Here is a 17,438-nt window from a genome sequence, read left to right on the forward strand (position 1 = left end):
AATTATTATGTTCTTTTCTTTTGGTTTTAATATAACATTTGTCACTATTCACTTATTGTTTTTCTCCCATTCCCTTTTCTTCATCATAATCATGACTTTTTCTTTTCATACAAAAAAAAAAGAAAGAACATCATCATCACATAAACAGAGGAATCTCATTATTTCAGGAGGATCAAATAAAACAACAAAAGAGTTCAAGATAAGAATCATCTGTACGGAATAGTGTCATACAAAAACACAGTTAATTAGTGTTATTAAATGAATTCTCAGCACTCTTGTCGGACATTACTAGCTACGGCTCGAGCCCAGAACTTGATCTGATCCTTCATTTCTTTCCTCGAATCCTTAGGAACCCTAGGGGGTGTAGCCAATCCAGCCATGACGCGTGGGTGGATCAGTTGGTCATCATAACCTTTCAGCTTTATAATCTCTTTGGTTGTTTCTATGCTGCTTAACGTTTTACGCAGCGTTTTGGGACTTGAGCTTCCATGTTTGACCATTACAGTTTCTTCTGAGCGCAAGTTTCTTGGTGGTCTCTGCCTTTGATTGCTTGAAACCTGCACCAAGATTCAAAACTTAATTATATATATATGGTTTTCAGATTCTCCGAAACCATGTTCTTTCACATTAAGAGTGAATATTTACCTTTGGAACATCTTGTGAACTAGCGAGGGCTTCGCGGATCAAGAATCCCATTCTTGAATCACTTTCTTGATCTTCAAATTCGTCTTCTTTTCTTATTATGTTATTTGGCATCGTTTGAGTTCTCTGCAAACTAATCTTGGCACTACTACTACTACTTCCTCCTGTCATGCTCCTTTTCTCTCGAACCATAGTTTTCTTCTGCAAGAAACTCTCACCTGGTCTCGTCGGTTCTAGGCTCCTAATCTTCTCAGAGAACTGCCTCGTTAGCTTATTGATCATCTTCTTCGCCTCGCAATCCATTTCTCTTTTTTCTATCCGAGGCGGCAAAGAAGGTGCCCGGATCAAACAATGCTCTGTGGAAGCTTCTTGAATCTTACTTGGAGCCGAACAAGATCCGGATTTGGGAAGAATCATATGTTCCTTCTTCTGCAAGAAAGATCCGACTTGTCTCGGGTCTTGAACCCTAATCTTTTCAGAGAACTGTTTCGTCTCTGATCCGCCTTCACTTCTATCTAAATAGGGGACCCTGATCAAATATCCCCTTGTGGACGCTTCTAGAATCTTCTTTGGATCCGAATCTCCCATTTTTTCAGGAGAAGTCGTCAAAGAAGAAGAAGAAGAAGGGTAAGGATCTGAGTGACAGTACCTTAAGACTCTTGAGCTTCTGGTAAATAAGTTCTCAAAGAACCAGTATTCATCAAGAAGATCATCAATAAGTGATTCACTTGAACTTACAAGATCCATTTCGTTTTCAGGAGATTAGAAAGAAAATTGGGTCTTCGGATCGCAAGACTAGAGATTCTAAAAAGAGAGAAGTTGTGTGTTTATAACAAAGAATGGGTCTTCATATTTTCCTTTGAGGGTGTTTGTTTGCTCATATCTGTGTTGTTTAGTAAACATCCAATGTATTTGAAGCATCGATTCTGGAGATTTATTTGGAAGTTCCCCACATGGGCAGCCTTTCTTCAATTATTTTTTCCATAATTTTTTATTATATATTATGTGGAGTGAACATATTGGTTTTTGCATAGACTATTATAGGGATTTTCCAGGTCAAAATAAAAAAAAAGGATGAAATTGGAACGTATTCCAGGATAGAATATTTACAAGTCTAGAGCAATAGCGACAAATAAATAAATAAATAAATAAAGTATATTGAAATTTATGAGAAAGTAGAGGTATCTAAGTGGATAATAAAATATTTAATTTTGGCAACAACTAAGAAAAATAAGGTTCAACAATGCTATGATTGCTTAAGGGATGGCATAATAATTAATCACTGTCAGGAGTCAGGACCCTCCACAAAGGCATGTGATTTCTCTATTTATATACATTTTTTTTTCGTCCATCATCTAATTATATTCATTAATAGGCGCATATATAGAGTAGAAATTATAGATCTATAGTAGTTAATTATACATATATTTTAAAACATCTATCTTGGAGAATAAATACAAAGATTTTGATATTGACGAAAGTATATAATCAGTATAGAAAAACAATAATCACGACTCGAGTTCTGGATCTCCATCACAAAGCCGCAATGTTTATCAACGCATTGACAAGTGGTTCATTTACTGATAGCAACGCAAGAATATACCATATTTTAATATGCTTTTTTTTTTTAAATGAATCTATCATGGCACTGATTGTTTTGTTTGTATATAATCACGTTTATATTGAAAAGTTGGTATAGCAGATACGACTCAATATTGTGTTTCATGAGAAGTGCCCATTAATTAGGATTTTCTAGCAATATAGTTTTCTACATAATGTGTGTAATAAAAATTAACATGGAATTATGGGAGTTGCCACTTTCTGCAACTCTCATTCTTCCCTTTTTCTCCTATTAATCAAATAAAAGATTTATAGTTTATTGTTCTTAATAGTTTTTCCCTTTCTTTACATTTTTGCATTATATTCTATCTTGTTAATTAGAGCTCTCAAGAGCTAGAATTTATCCTTACTTTGAATTTTATTACAAAAATGATGAATAAAAAAGATACTTTAATATTTGGTCAGTTACGTTTGTCTTTTTCCATTATAAATTTTATTTATACACCTAATCTTATGCGTGTTGCAAAATCAAGCATTAATTGATATCATGCTTCATCCTTCAAAGATAGATCCGGAAAAATGTGAAAATGAAGAATGTTTCATTATAATCCTACTTGTACGTATTAATAACAAGATATTAATCTCAAGTCGTAAACAATGATTCAGCATTATATTAATGTATGTAGTACGTTGACATTGAAATGTTTCCATAATGAAAATTAGTTTAAGGTTCCAAAAAAAAAGAGAAAATCAGTTTGAGTTTTTCTCCTCCCGCTAGCCGCTAGGTAACGCTTTGAACTTGATTTGCTCTCTGGAACTTTCAGCAATTAAAAGTGTTTCTACTTTCTACTTAATTCTGTGAAGTCTTTGATCACTTATAAAAGAAAAATGAAAGTCTTTGTTCACTTATCCGAATAGATTGTTTACTCACAAGACCGTCTCTATTTTTATTAAGTTTAAGCAAAAAAATGGTTTTTAAGGGTATAATTTGTTTTTTCTTTCTTTTTTTGAGCTTTTTTCACAAATATATAAAATTGTTTTTTAGTTTTTGGGTTTTTTCTGAAACATTAATTTTAAATGTTTTAACGTGGATCCAGGACGTAGGCACCTCTCGCCCCTCACAGAGCGTAAAATGTGTGCTGTTTAAGTGTTTAGTTAATACTTGGGAAGTAGAAATGATATGCGCCTAGTCTATCCCAGAAAAAGTCGCAAACAAAAAACAACAAAGTTCTGTGAGAAAATAAAATTCTGTTATAGCTACTGTTTCGGTTTACGTTAAAGTTTAGGTGTTTTGATATCATGTTCACTTCTTCGTTGAAAACATGCGACATATTAGCAATGAATAGTTTAATATAGAACACGATATCATCTCAAATACCGTGTTTTTATTGTTCGTATTCTCAGAATTTCATTTTAGAATCTTATTGAGTCGGTCAATTTATCAAGTCATCATGGGTTTAAAAGGAATTTCTATTTATTCAGAGGATTATTAGAATTCGTTTCTGACATGTGACTCAGGTCAACTTCCCAGCCAATGATCTCTTTGTGAAATGACCGATTATAAATGCGGCAGAATCTTCGTTGAATAGTGTATTTACATGTTAAAATCAGAGTTAAACTGAATAAAAAATTAAAATCCAAAATTGTTTACTTGAAAAAAGTTTGCAAATTTGATTTAAGTGTCACAATATCTAAAAATCTCACATTAGAAACTTGGATGAAAATCATTAAATATATATATTGGAGAACTCATATGTAGTAGCATTGAATACACTATAATGTATGGGAGAGATGATCGACCAATCACATACACGTCTCGCGCCGCCTGGCCGGACTGAGCAAGGCTCGGTCTCAGTCTCAAGTTGGTAGATGGGCCTACGATCCAAAAATGTGTTTTTTTGGACTAAGGTTGTTTTGATATTTAGTATAGTTCATAAATCACAAATATGTTTTCATTTTCAATTTTAAAAATCATAACTGATATAAAATATGATAATATTGACACTAATTCGCAGATCAAGACTATAAAAGGAGAGTCTCTCCTTCTCATTTTCAACACACAACACAGCAAAAAAAACAACAACAATCTCCTTCTTCTTCTTTCTTCGAGTCTGAAAGTACAACACAAGGTTAGGGTTTGCCAGCTCTTGATTTCAATTGGTACGAGACAAAAAAAAAAATATATAACAATTTTATCATGGAATTCTTGAATGTATCAAACCGATACAGTATGAGCATTTGAAAAGTATTTAAATTAAAGTCAGAGGTCTTAATCTATCTTAACTTTTCGTCATCTTCTGGCCATTTCATTTCTACTAACGGTATTGTTATCATCGAGTTTGTTTCTATTATATATATTTACCATTTTAATGTTAGAAGTCTCTATTGTAGTAATTTGTATTCTACAAAAGCAGTTTCGTCAGCCATTCGAATTTTGGTGTAATCTTCAGTGGCTAATACCCATTTTTCATTTTGAATTTGTTTAAAAAAATTATTTTAATGTGCTTGGGTGACGTAAGGCACCTGAAAATAGATAGGTACGTACATATTTTTCTTTCCTTGACCCCGGATTGATATTCTATTGTTTTTTATATTTTATTGAAGGAAAAAAACAATATTATAAGAAGATTAAAAGAAGGACAAAAATTGGAAATGGCTGAATCATAAGAAGATTATGAACAGATCGAGCTACAGATGCTGGTTATTGAAAAGCCTCTTGTAAAGACAGGGAGATTAAATAAAAAATAAAAAATCGAAGTCATGTCTGGTTTTAAGGATGAAGAAGACTCTTGTCTTCTACATAGGTAGAGGCGTAGAGCTACTAAAGGCTCAAGCCGAAGGTAGAGAAGAGCTCTAGCATCTATAGGGTTATGCATGGCAAGAACAAAAGCTGTTTACGATGGTAAATTTTTAAAACTACTGTGGGCTTGCGAAAAAAATTGCTGGGCCTATGTACAAACTGGTCTGTGAGCCGATGGAATTAACGCTTACGAAAAGAAAATGTTTAAACCTTGGATACAGACGAAAATTCAAGCCATTTCTTCTATTTTTCTTAGCAAATAAATAACTAAAGACAATAATAATTTATACAATCTTATTGGAAAGACCGCTGACACCAATGTCGCCTATGTCGCTTCATCCCGGAGTATACGCCATTACGTTTTCTAGCTCAATATTCTATCTATTTCACCTGCAATTTTTCTTATGATTCAAGCCATTTCACACTTTTATCAATGGCACTATATGACAGCGTTTATATTTATAATTATTTGTTATGCTTTATAGAATAAGTGGATATGATACAAATCTGCAAGTAAAATTGTAGATGTTTTAAAAAGATGGGAGTATTCTCCACTTATTCTCGTCGGCCCAAATTCCTCCAATGTGCTAACGATGATCACTAGGTTTTTTTATTAAAGGATCACTAGATTTGATCGAACTGCAGTAGATATTTAGAACATAGAAATTATTAGATTTAGAGAGAGAATGGTAAAAAATGTTCTGTTATTCAACTGTAAATGTCAGTGTACAAATATATATAGACTTGGTTAAGTAAAGGGAAGCTTAACCAATAATAATCAACCGGTTAACCACCTAACTCTAATACCCTCCCCTCAAGTCGAATTCTTCAAGGAGGAAGAAAGAGACTTGAAAATGCGAACTTCGACAAAAGAAACTTGAAAGTCTTGGGAGGAAGAGCTTTGGTGAACAAATCTGCCAACTGGTTTTCAGTCTTCACATGCATTAAGTTCAGAAAACCAGCCCTCAGTCTTTCACGAACTAGATGACAATCATTTTCTATATGTTTTGTTCGTTCGTGAAATACTGAATTTGAGGCTATTTGCATTGCTGAAGTGCTGTCACAGAAGAGATTAGCCGGACCAGTTACAGGTATCTTGAGATCTTGTAACAGTTGATTTAGCCATACCAATTCACAAGTAGTATCAGCTAATGCTCTGTACTCTGCTTCAGCGCTACTTCGAGAAACTGTTTTCTGTTTTCTTGACTTCCATGATATCAACGAATCACCCAGAAATACACAGAAACCAGTTGTTGATCTTCTCGAGTCTGGACAACTAGACCAGTCAGCATCGGAGAATCCTTGTAATCGTATATCTGAATTGGCTGAGAAGAATAAACCACGACCCGGATCTCCTTTTAAGTATCTTACTACTCGAAGAGCAGCTTCATAATGCTGTGTCCTTGGCTTGGAGAGATATTGGCTCAGTTTATGAACAGCAAAAGTAATATCAGCTCTCGTAATAGTAAGATAAAGTAATTTTCCAACCAACGCTCTATATACTGTCGGATCTTGCATTAAATCTCCACTTTCTGAACTTAAGTGAATAGTTGAGTCCATTGGTGTTGCAACCGGTTTACAACCAAGAAGACCAACTGATTCAAGAAGATCCAAAGCGTATTTGCGTTGAGAAACAGAGATGTCTTTACTCGTTCTTGCTATTTCCAGGCCTAAGAAATATTTCACCGGTCCAAGATCCTTTAGTTTGAAGGCTGTAGCAAGAAGAGTCTTTAAGTCTGAAACTGCTTCGTCTTTGTTGCTGGCGATGAGTATATCGTCTACATAAACCAGTAGTGCAACAAATGTTGATCCAGTTACTTTAACAAACAAGGTGTGTTCCGTTTCAGACTGAGTAAAACCATCTCTGAGAAGAACCTCTGAAAACTTCTTATACCACTGGCGCGAAGCTTGCTTTAGGCCATAAAGTGATTTATGAAGTTTCCATACGGCATTTGGTGGTAAAGATTCACCAGGAGGAGGTGTATATCCCGGTGGCAATTGCATGTATATTTCTTCTTCTAGATCGCCATGTAAGAAAGCATTTGTGACATCCATTTGTGTTAAGGACCAGCCGTGTTTTGCAGCCAAATCTAGAATCAGTTTCACGGTTACTAGCTTTGCCACTGGAGAGAAAGTATCAATGTAGTCTACACCTTCCTGTTGTGTATAACCTTTTGCCACTAATCGAGCTCTATATCTGTCTACTGAACCGTCTGGATTGTGCTTTATTCTGTAGACCCATCTGCATCCAATCGGATGTTTTCCTGGAGGTAAAGAGACAACCGAGAAAGTTCCTGTTTTAACACAGGTTTCCAGTTCTTCATTCATTGGATCATGCCACTTTTTGTTTCGAACAGCCTCATTGAAATCTTTGGGTTCAGATTCTGATGAGATGTTGAAAACAAAAGATTGATAATGATCTTTTAGTTTTGAATAATCCAGAACTGTAGACAGAGGATGTGCCGTTTTGCCTGTTGGGACTGGCAAATCATGCACCAAGTTGCAGTGGTATTGCTGCAAATATGAAGGAGCCCGAGTGTTCCTCTTAGGTCTATTTGCATTAATAGAAATAGTATTCTCAGACACTAATGGGAAATCACTGTTATCGGATAAAACTCCAGGATTTGGTGTTGGTGGTGTTTGTGTGATGGGATTTGGTGGTGGTGTTGTATCAGGTATGGGTAAAGGAAGAATGGTGTGTGGGAAAAGGTCACGGGTGGGAGTAGGGATATCGGATGTGATGAATGGGAATATGTCCTCATGAAAAATAACATTCCGGGATATAGAGATGGAGTGAGTTTCAAGATTGAGAACTTTATATCCTTTGTACCCTGAAGGATATCCCAGAAAAACGGAGGGTTCGGCTCTAGGAGTAAACTTATGTCTATCTTTTGGAAATGTAGACACATAACAAAGGCACCCGAAAGTTTTTAAGAGAGAGTAATCTGGTTTCTTATTCATGAGGAGTTCAAAAGGGGTTTTATTTTGAAGAAGTGGTGATGGAATTCTGTTTATTAAGAATACTGAGGTTCGAACACAATCTGTCCAATATTGGATAGGGACATTGGACTGGAAAAGGAGGGCTCTGGCCACATTTAAAATGTGCTGGTGTTTTCTTTCAACAACAGAATTCTGTTGAGGGGTTCCCGTACAAGAATAATAGTGAAAAATCCCATGGGTTTCAAAGAGAGTTTTGAAAGAGAGTTCAGGAGCATTGTCAGAACGAACAGACTTGATTTTATTAGAGTATTGAGTTTCTACAAGTTTAAGAAAAGAGGGTACAACGGTGATAACATCACTCTTTGCTTTTAAGAAATAGACCCATGTTACCCTTGTACAATCATCAACAATGGTTAGAAAGTATCTAAAATCATCTGTAGAAACAACAGAAAAAGGACCCCAGACATCCATATGAACAAGATCAAAAGGGTTTGTTGAAAGATTATTATTTGAAAGAAAAGTTAATCGTTTTTGTTTGGCTAGATGACAAGTAGCACAATGTGACCAGTCTTTGAGTTTTGACTTTGGGATAGAAAGGTCTTCAGATAAAACTTGAATCCGAGAGAAAGATGGATGACCCAGCCTTGAATGCCATAAAGAGCTGGAGTCGGAAGTAGAGATGTTATGAATGAGGTTGTATGATGTGAAAGGCTCTAAGTCCAGGAAGTAGAGTTTGTGCTTTAGTCTACCCTTCCCAATCATCAAGCCCAGAGTAAACTCCTGGATAAGGCAAAAGGAAGGATAAAAGTTAACAGAGTAGGATGAATCGTGTAGCAATGAGCTAACACTGATGAGGTTTAGGTGAAAGGATGGGATGTATAGGATGTTTTGGAGAAGAATTTTATCCAATAACTTGACTGTACCAGATTGATTGATGACAATCTGTGTACTATCAGGTAATTTCACAGTAGTCTCAGAGATACTATTAATATCATCAAATAGACCTAAGTTGCAACACACATGTGTTGTCGCACCAGAATCGATAATCCAAGCAGTGAAATTAAGGCATGGTTCCAGCATTGTAGAGCAAATGAGGTTACCTGCTGATGTAGATCCATAAGAGACTCCTGGAACTTCATTTATCGTTGGCATAGAACATTGAGCTTTGTTCGTGAGTTGTTGTGCCAATTGATGAAGTTGTTCCTCAGAGAGTTGTGCTAAAGCATTTGAAACTTGGTGAAAATGATCTTGCACAGCCGGGGAAGTAGTAACCACATTGCCAACCATATTTTCACGAGGTCCTTTCTGAGCTTGACCTTTGAACTGTGAACCATGTTGTTGATGCTGCGGGAAATTTTGATTCTGTTGCTGAAGAGATGGATTTTGTTGTGGAGGAGCTGACTTTGGAGCATAGTTTTGTTGCGGTGGAACATATGTTGACTTGTATCCAGGTGGATATCCATGAAGTTTGTAGCACTTGTTGACAGTGTGTCCTTGAAGACCACAATATGTGCACATAGGTCGCTGTTTTGGTTTATAGCCACCAGAAACTGCTCCAATAGTTTCATTTGTAAAAGAAACATTTCCATAGCCTCCATTGTTTGAGAAATTTGGATCTGTAGCTTGAGGAGCCATGTTGCTCATCTGAAAAACAACTGCCTCAGACTGCGGAACTTGCTTGATCATCTTTTGATGTTCATGCTGAATCACCATATTTAAGGTCTTCTCCAGATCCGGTAGAGGACTCATCATGATAATTTGTTCTCGTACCGTTTCATAAGAATCATTCAGTCCATAAAGAAACTTGATCACAAAATTCCTTTCAAACAATTCCATCCATTTCGTGTTGACATCGCAATTACAATTAGCACAACGACAAGTCGGAAAATCTTGAGCACTCTTGAAAGATTCCCAAATTGTAATCAACTGAGTATAGAATGAGTTGACATCTAACGAACCTTGACGCAAGCCATGAAGTTGTTGTTCGATCTGATAAAGACGAGGAACATTGTTCTGCTTGAATCTTTTAAGCAATTTTTCCCAGATTCCTTGTGCCGTCTTGACGTAGAGAACGCTTTGACCAATTGTCTTCGATACTGAATTCATAAGCCAAGATCGAACCACATCGTTGACACGAGACCACACAGCTGCGTCTCTATCACCATCATTTGGCTTCGGAAGAGTTCCGTCAACGAAACAGAGTTTGTTGCGACCGTTTAATGCCATTATCATTGACTCATACCATGAACCAAAATCTCCAGCACCGGTGAGACGATCTGAAACAAGAAGAAGTCCGGAATGATCGCTTCCACTGAGATAGTAAGGATTATCATATGAATCACGATTAGGATTGGAGGTCGTAGCTGGATTCGCCATTGATTGAGCGAACGACAAAACTACGAGAAGAAGGATGAAATCGAGATGAAATTGAGCAAAATGGAGCTAAAAAAAAAAAAAAAAAATCGAAAAAGGAATCGAAACTCCGATTTGAAGAGATTCGACTCGAAATCCAGAGAAAATGAAGAAGAATCAAGCTTGAATCATGGAGAATCAAAGCTCGAGTGAAGAAAAAAGTTTGTTGCGGAAGGAGAGAGAAAGCTCTGATACCATATTAGATTTAGAGAGAGAATGGTAAAAAATGTTCTGTTATTCAACTGTAAATGTCACTGTACAAATATATATAGACTTGGTTAAGTAAAGGGAAGCTTAACCAATAATAATCAACCGGTTAACCACCTAACTCTAATAGAAATAGTTTTAAAAATATTAAAATAAACAAACGGGAAAATGTTATTTTTACGTATGTGAAAATGCTTTTTAACTATATCTCTTATGTATATTGGTTGAATGAAAAATCAATACGTGGTCTTGTCAACAAGCCAAAATATAATTCTAACTTGTGGTTGCACTATCAACATTTTGATGTGAGTCCAGAAACTAAATTATTTATTTAATAGAACCACTGATATTTGGCTCAATTATTTATTTAATAGTACCATTTTTTTGTAACAAGGGTATTAATAGTACCATTTTGTATCTGCAAGATAACATTAATTTTTTTATAAAAAAATTTGGCATGATAAGAAACTCCAAATGGTTTTTTTTGGGGATATTATGATACGGCATTAACCCGGTTATAATATGAAATTAAGTCCACTGAATATTAATGGATATCCATTGTATGAACTGAGAAAGAGCTTTTTGAATTCAACGTTATATATATGGTCGTAATTAAATAATTAATAAATACAGTCTAATGATGATGATGTTTAAATTGTTTAATTACAATTTAATTTGTGGGCACCAGATAACTCAATCCATTAATCAAGGCGTGAAGACATAAGTAGGTGTTAAGTGTCGACTGTTGACCGAATCGTTAAGGGAAAAAAACACAAATCACAATAATTAAACTAATTAAAGGAAAAAAAAAATCCAGAACCTCACGGTTTCAGTCTCCTCCTGCCGTCAAAATTAATTCCGTATTTTCGAACTTTAAAATTGACGGTGGGCCCACCATCGTTAAAATTGCGGTTAACCGACGCGGGAATCGATTGTCTCCTCCCCTAATCGCAAGCCACGCGTCTCTTCGATCACGTGGCATTAGAAGATTATGAAAAATGGAAAAAAGAATTGTTTAAAAAATGTGAGGTGGGACCCAAATTTTAGGTTTTAAGGGGAAGGGCGGCTACTTTGGCTTATGTCACCCGAAAATCAGCCAAACGCATAACGCTCTTCTTTACAATCGATTCCTTGAAACGGCTCTGAGAGTGACGGTAGTGGGACCCTGAGACGTGAACCTCACGCGTTTTACATTAAAACGCGGTTCCTGAGCCGCGCGTCCTCGTGATTGTGCCACGTTTCCAAATTTTCTCAGCTTTTGATGCGCCGCTGCTTCATTTTGTATTTCTTTAATTTAAAGTCGTTTGTCCGTAATTTCCAGATTCTAATGCCAAAATCTGCGTCTCTTTAATAAACTTTTAATACCTCCCTCGTTCGTAATATCGGTACCAATTTATTTCCAGTATCTGTATATTTTCGACCACAATTTTTAACAATTTTTTTCTTTCTTAAAAGAACAATTTTAACTGCGTAACACCTAGGCTAATGAGTAACGTGAAATTCATTTTTATACTTAATTCAACTTCAGTGAACATATCTATTTTTTTTTTAATACCGCATGTGATTAGATGCTTCAGATTATTTATATTTATAGCTATTGTGATTTGTGATTTGTGAGGACTAATGAAGATTATATTTTAGATTTTTGTTTTTGTTTCAATGAAATATCGTCTTGTGTTTTTATTGCAGAAACTTATACATATTATCATAGCTTCTTAAGTAGATGCCAAAATATTTAGTCTATTAGTAAAAAGTGGAAAAATATATATGTTAAAACGGCATTCTTCAACGGAGAAGACACTTATTTCATGATATTAATCAAAAAAATTCGTTACGTAAAGTAAATCTATTTCCTGATTTATGTGAATTATTTATATCATTTAAACTTTTTGCATGCCACAAAAAAAAATACTTTTACGTTAACAAAACTATTTTAACACAAAAATTTATTACTTATAAAATATTCGTAAAGCTAATTAAAAATTACGTAAAATTATAATTAAATGATTAAATAACTATATTTTTATTCTAGATAGAATTGAATCAAAATAATGATCCAAAAATATCTGTTAAACTATAACATTCAAGAATTTTGTTTCCTATAATCACTTTTTGCTATTAAATCTGATAATTTTAAAAAAACTTTATCGGCGTATCCGATAATTTATTTTATATAATAACCTTTTGTCGTTATAGCTAACAATTTTTTTTTATAAAATAATATATTTTTTGTCGTATTCGATGATCATTTTTGATATAAAAAGTTTATTTTTGTTATTCTAATCGAAAAATTTGTTAGCGTATCCGATTGTTTGTTTTATATAATAACTTTTTTTGTCGTTGTAGCCGACAATTTTTTTTGATAAAATAATATATTTTTTGTCAGAAATTCTTAACAGATCTTCTGCGCGCTGAGCATACCTCTTCCGTGCGTCTTTCTCGTGGCAGGATTTTTTTTGATATAAAAAGTTTATTTCTGTTATTCTAACCAAAAAATTTGTTCGACATAAAAACTGTTTTTTGTCGTTGTATCCGAAATTTTATTCAATATAATTTAAGATAATTTTGCCGCAATCAATAGTCTGTTTGACATAATAATAAATTATTTTTATTGTCATATCCGATATAAAAATATTTATTTTATTCTATTTTGTAATTTTGTTTTTTTATAATAATATTTATATCGTTATAGTAGTTTTTTGGTCATTGTATTCTAATTTTTTTTGATTAGTCAAAAAAAGATTATAATCAACAATTTTTTGATATAATAATGAATCTATTTTTATAATCGTATTTTGATTGATATAATTAACATTAATGTTGATGTATTTTATAAATTTTTTGATATAATGTTTTCTCTTGATGAATATAAGTATATAACAGTTTTATTTTATTTGATATAATAAAAAAATCCTTCCTTTTCTATATAATAGTTGTAATATTCACTTTTTACAAAATAAGTATGCAACTGATAGATATATATGTTTATTCTAATATAGAAATGTCGACACCCAAATCAAGACGTTTACCGGAATCATATACAATCTGGAAGTCTTCCATATAACAAACATGTATAGATTTAATACGGATAGATGAAACATATAGCCTCTAGACTCTCAACTAATTTGCATTCTATATCAGTCGTACTCATATGTCGTTGAACGTCTTGTGGTTTGTGCAGACTACATTTGAAGATAAATAAAAAAAAACTTCGAGGTAAAAAAAAAAAACAAGAATCTTTGCAGCAAAAGCAGTAAACACGTGGTTATATATAAGTGGATAATACAAAAGAGAACCCCAAAAAACCGGTTCTCTGTAATAAACCATCAAAATGGCTTTGACTGTTCACAGGAAAGCTCCCCAAAAGGAGCGTTCGCTTTACTCTCTCTCTCCCTATAAAAAGACGCTTCTTTTCTCATTACCATACCTCTTTCACCGATCTTCTCGTTTCTTTCACAATTATTAGTTTTTGATCATCCTCATGACGAAAATGGGTTTCAAACCCGACTCCAACCCGAGCCCGAACCCGAACGAGAGTAATGCCAAAGAGATTCGTTACAGAGGCGTGAGGAAACGTCCATGGGGAAGATACGCGGCGGAGATCCGAGATCCGGGTAAGAAAACTCGGGTCTGGCTCGGAACGTTCGACACGGCTCAGCAAGCGGCGCGTGCTTACGACGCTGCAGCGCGTGAGTTTCGCGGCGCTAAGGCTAAGACGAATTTCCCGACGTTTCTCGAGCTTAACGCGGCTAAAGACGGTGGTTTCGCTCGCAGTCCTAGTCAGAGCAGCACCGTCGACTCTGTCTCTCCGACGTCGGCGCGATTGGTGACACCTCCGCAGCTCGAGCTCAGTTTAGGCGGCGGTGGTGGCGGCGCGTGTTACCAGATTCCGGTTGCACGTCGTCCTGTTTACTTCTATAACATGACGACGTTTCCGGCGGCGGCGGCGGCAACGTGTGGGGTCCAGAGCGAGTCAGATTCGTCGTCCGTCGTTGATTTCGAGTGTGGAGCCGAGAAGAAATATCGTCCGTTAGATCTGGATCTTAATTTGGCTCCTCCTGCGGAATAGGCCGTCAGGTTCTTTTCATTTGTCCGAACGTTGTTTAGTCTGTGACGCGTCGCGTTTTCTTATGAAGAGAAAATCGCGTTCTCCTCTTAGTTTTTTTTTTTCTTATCTAAAAAAAATATGTTATCCGTATTTTAGAAGAAAATCGAGATAGTTAAATAAGCTGACATGGAAAGATCGTTATGTAAATATTATAATCAACGTAACAGAAGTCAAAAGATATATATGAACTTTTGTTACATATATATATGATCTGTATTCTCCTTTTTTTTGATAACTGGTTTAGTGGTTTCTCAACTTCATTCCGTGGTCAATAGCCCTCTCACATGCTGACATGCATTATAACGAGGGTGTGACTTATCTGAAATTCTAGAGGAATTATTCTTCTTTAATTTTGTATAGGGCACTTTTACTAGGCCCTATCAAAAAAATAGGGAAATTTTATCTTTGTTCTCTGCTTTTCAATAGCATGCAGCTGAAACAATTTTCCATTTTTTCTCTTTCTGATTGGTGAAAAAAATATTGTGTCATTGTCATGCAACTTTAAAATTAGAAAAATAAAAGGTAATTATTAGCGCTTTTTGAGGTCGTGTTAAAAATATATAATTAAGAATAAGATAATTGAAGTTATATTTTTATTTATAGAAATTAGTTGAGTATTGTCGGCTTGAAAACAATGGTCCAAGTGTCCTGAACACACGCACCAGTCGTGGGAGGACCCCACCTTTGGCTGCGGCGTATGTTAGAAGAATACTTCTTTACGCTTACGTCATACTCATGGGCCCTACTTTCACAGTTTGGACTACCTTTTGACTTTTAAGTTTTGCAGACCATCTATTAACTTAAAGGACTAATCCTGCAAAACTAACAAGTTTGAAATGGTAAAACGATGACGTTTTTTAAGGAGGTTAAGATGATAAGGCGGCTTCATAACGAGGGACAGGGAAGGTGAGATCTGATTGGATTCTTGTCGCCGACTTCGCTTTCAAAACGTATAATAAGCAGTCAAGCACCATCGCTCAGATCCAACGACTGCTGCTCATCATCATTTCCACGTGGACGGACGTAGTAATTGTTTTCCTCTTTCGGCTTTTAGTTTTGGCATTAAAAAGACTGTTGTTGGGCACGGACGCCGATATTCGGCCCACTTATCCCTTTTACATCTCTTGTTTATTTATTTATTTTCTTGCCGGCTTGCTTATTTATTTTACGAGCTATAGCGACGCACTTGAAATCTTGAATTTTATTATTCTCAATGAAAAAATATTGAACTTTGTAAAAATTATGTGGACTGTGAATGATGACTTACGTTACGTAAAACACCAGCGTTTTTAGAATTTTTTGTATTCATCGTCGGATTTCTGTAATTTTCTTCGTTAAAACTTAAAACACGATACTATTTATGTCAACTTTTCTATTTAAACTTTTAACTGAAATGTAAAAGAAATATTCAAAGTTGTTAATATCTTAATATCTTTCCTGTTTTTTTACTGATTTGAAAAGTACAATTCCTCTCTTTTTTCAAAAGGTGTAATTCGGGTTTTAGTTTGATTTTGGTTTGGATTATTAGTTAAAAAAGAAATGTGTAATACAATATTTACAATACTTCAAATTGATTACACCACAGGAGGGAAAAAAAAATTATAAGATGTCTTTCTTATTTACAATCAATTCTCTCTCTAACTTTCATAATAAGATAACAAGAACAAAATTAAATTTAACAACAAGAGAGATCTCACGAGCTAATATTATATAAGTAGAAAATCAGCCTTGATAATTTTTCAACAATTATACAAAACATAAATATTTTGAAATATTATTCACTAAACGGAACTTCAATTCATATACACATGATATTACCGGTTTAAATAACATTGAACCGATTGATCTACCTGAACAAAAAAGGTGTGAATGGATATTCAAAATTTAATCAAATGCGTCCGGCTGAGAATCAAAAACGTATGAAGGGTGAGGGGATGCAAAAATGTTACCATGTTTGCAGTTTATATAAAATATGTAACATTTACATAACATGTAACATTTTGCCGTTTGACGAATCCCCATAACGAGTAAAATGTGTATTAGTCACGAACCTATAATTTGGATATGTAAATTTATAAAAATAAGAATTGGAATATGTGTATGTATGAATTTTTGTATTGAAGTATGTATCGTATGCCGGTCATTGGAGTACGAATTTGTAGTTTTTCCTTTAGTACTATTCTCCGAACGGAAATAAAGGGGTCAGCATGAAAGATGCAAAAAAAAAATAAGGGCCAGGAGGCACATTATTAATATTTTGCAATAACACCCAATGTGAAAATGCCACGTGTTGTGACACGTGATGCTGTAAGATATGTGAAGGTGACAATCAGTCACTCTTGGCACGTCGGCTGAGATAACCTAGTCCCACAAATCTGCTTTGTGGCGCGGTGTTTTGAGCCACGTAGATGATAACGGCGTAATACAAAACTCCGTTTGTTGCACTCTGTGACTGTGACTCTATGATTTTCATAAACAACACAGTATGAAAAAAACTCTGTGACTGGGTCCTTTCGTTCTTTGTGACTTTGACCACTTCTCCGACCAAAAAGGGACAACTTACGTATCTACGTAAATTTTTTTTTTAGCTTAGCTTTGTTTTTGTCCCTGTGTCTAAAAGCTTTGTAAAAGGACACGTACACATTGTATGCGATTAATACGTTGTATATAGCTCGTCAAAAATAAAACATTGTATGTAGCAAAACGTAAATACGTAAATGAGTGTTTTCGACCATTGACCGAACGAAGAAAAAACTACTTGTTCTTTAG

The 17,438-nt window shown here is 34.9% G+C and overlaps 2 protein-coding genes across 2 annotated transcripts; one reads left to right on the forward strand and one right to left on the reverse strand.

The window, feature by feature from the left end:
• Positions 1 to 173: 173 nt before the first annotated feature.
• LOC18010765 lies at positions 174 to 1,509 on the reverse strand. The gene is made up of 2 exons (XM_006392757.2): positions 646 to 1,509; positions 174 to 557 (listed from the first exon to the last, which is right to left on the reverse strand). Exons 1-2 carry the CDS (start codon positions 1,387 to 1,389, stop codon positions 267 to 269), a joined length of 1,035 nt encoding a protein of 344 aa, XP_006392819.1. The 5' UTR covers positions 1,390 to 1,509; the 3' UTR covers positions 174 to 266.
• Positions 1,510 to 13,968: 12,459 nt separating this feature from the next.
• Positions 13,969 to 14,914, forward strand: LOC18010914 (ethylene-responsive transcription factor 4). Its single transcript, XM_006392758.2, has one exon. The coding sequence runs from the start codon at positions 14,043 to 14,045 to the stop codon at positions 14,628 to 14,630; it is 588 nt and encodes a 195-aa protein (XP_006392820.1). The 5' UTR covers positions 13,969 to 14,042; the 3' UTR covers positions 14,631 to 14,914.
• The last annotated feature ends 2,524 nt before the right edge of the window (positions 14,915 to 17,438 follow it).

Source organism: Eutrema salsugineum, unplaced genomic scaffold, assembly GCF_000478725.1.
Source record: "Eutrema salsugineum unplaced genomic scaffold, Eutsalg1_0 scaffold_7, whole genome shotgun sequence".
NCBI classification, from domain to species: Eukaryota; Viridiplantae; Streptophyta; class Magnoliopsida; order Brassicales; family Brassicaceae; genus Eutrema; species Eutrema salsugineum.

What these genes read in the sequence shown, in the direction of transcription:
- LOC18010914 (XM_006392758.2), top strand. Translation starts at nt 14,043, where the DNA reads ATGACGAAAATGGGTTTCAAACCCGACTCCAACCCGAGCCCGAACCCG.
- LOC18010765 (XM_006392757.2), bottom strand. Translation starts at nt 1,389, where the DNA reads ATGGATCTTGTAAGTTCAAGTGAATCACTTATTGATGATCTTCTTGAT. An exon ending in GTTCACAAGATGTTCCAAAG is followed by an intron (nt 558 to 645) that starts GTAAATATTCAC and finishes ATCTTGGTGCAG; the next exon opens with GTTTCAAGCAATCAAAGGCA.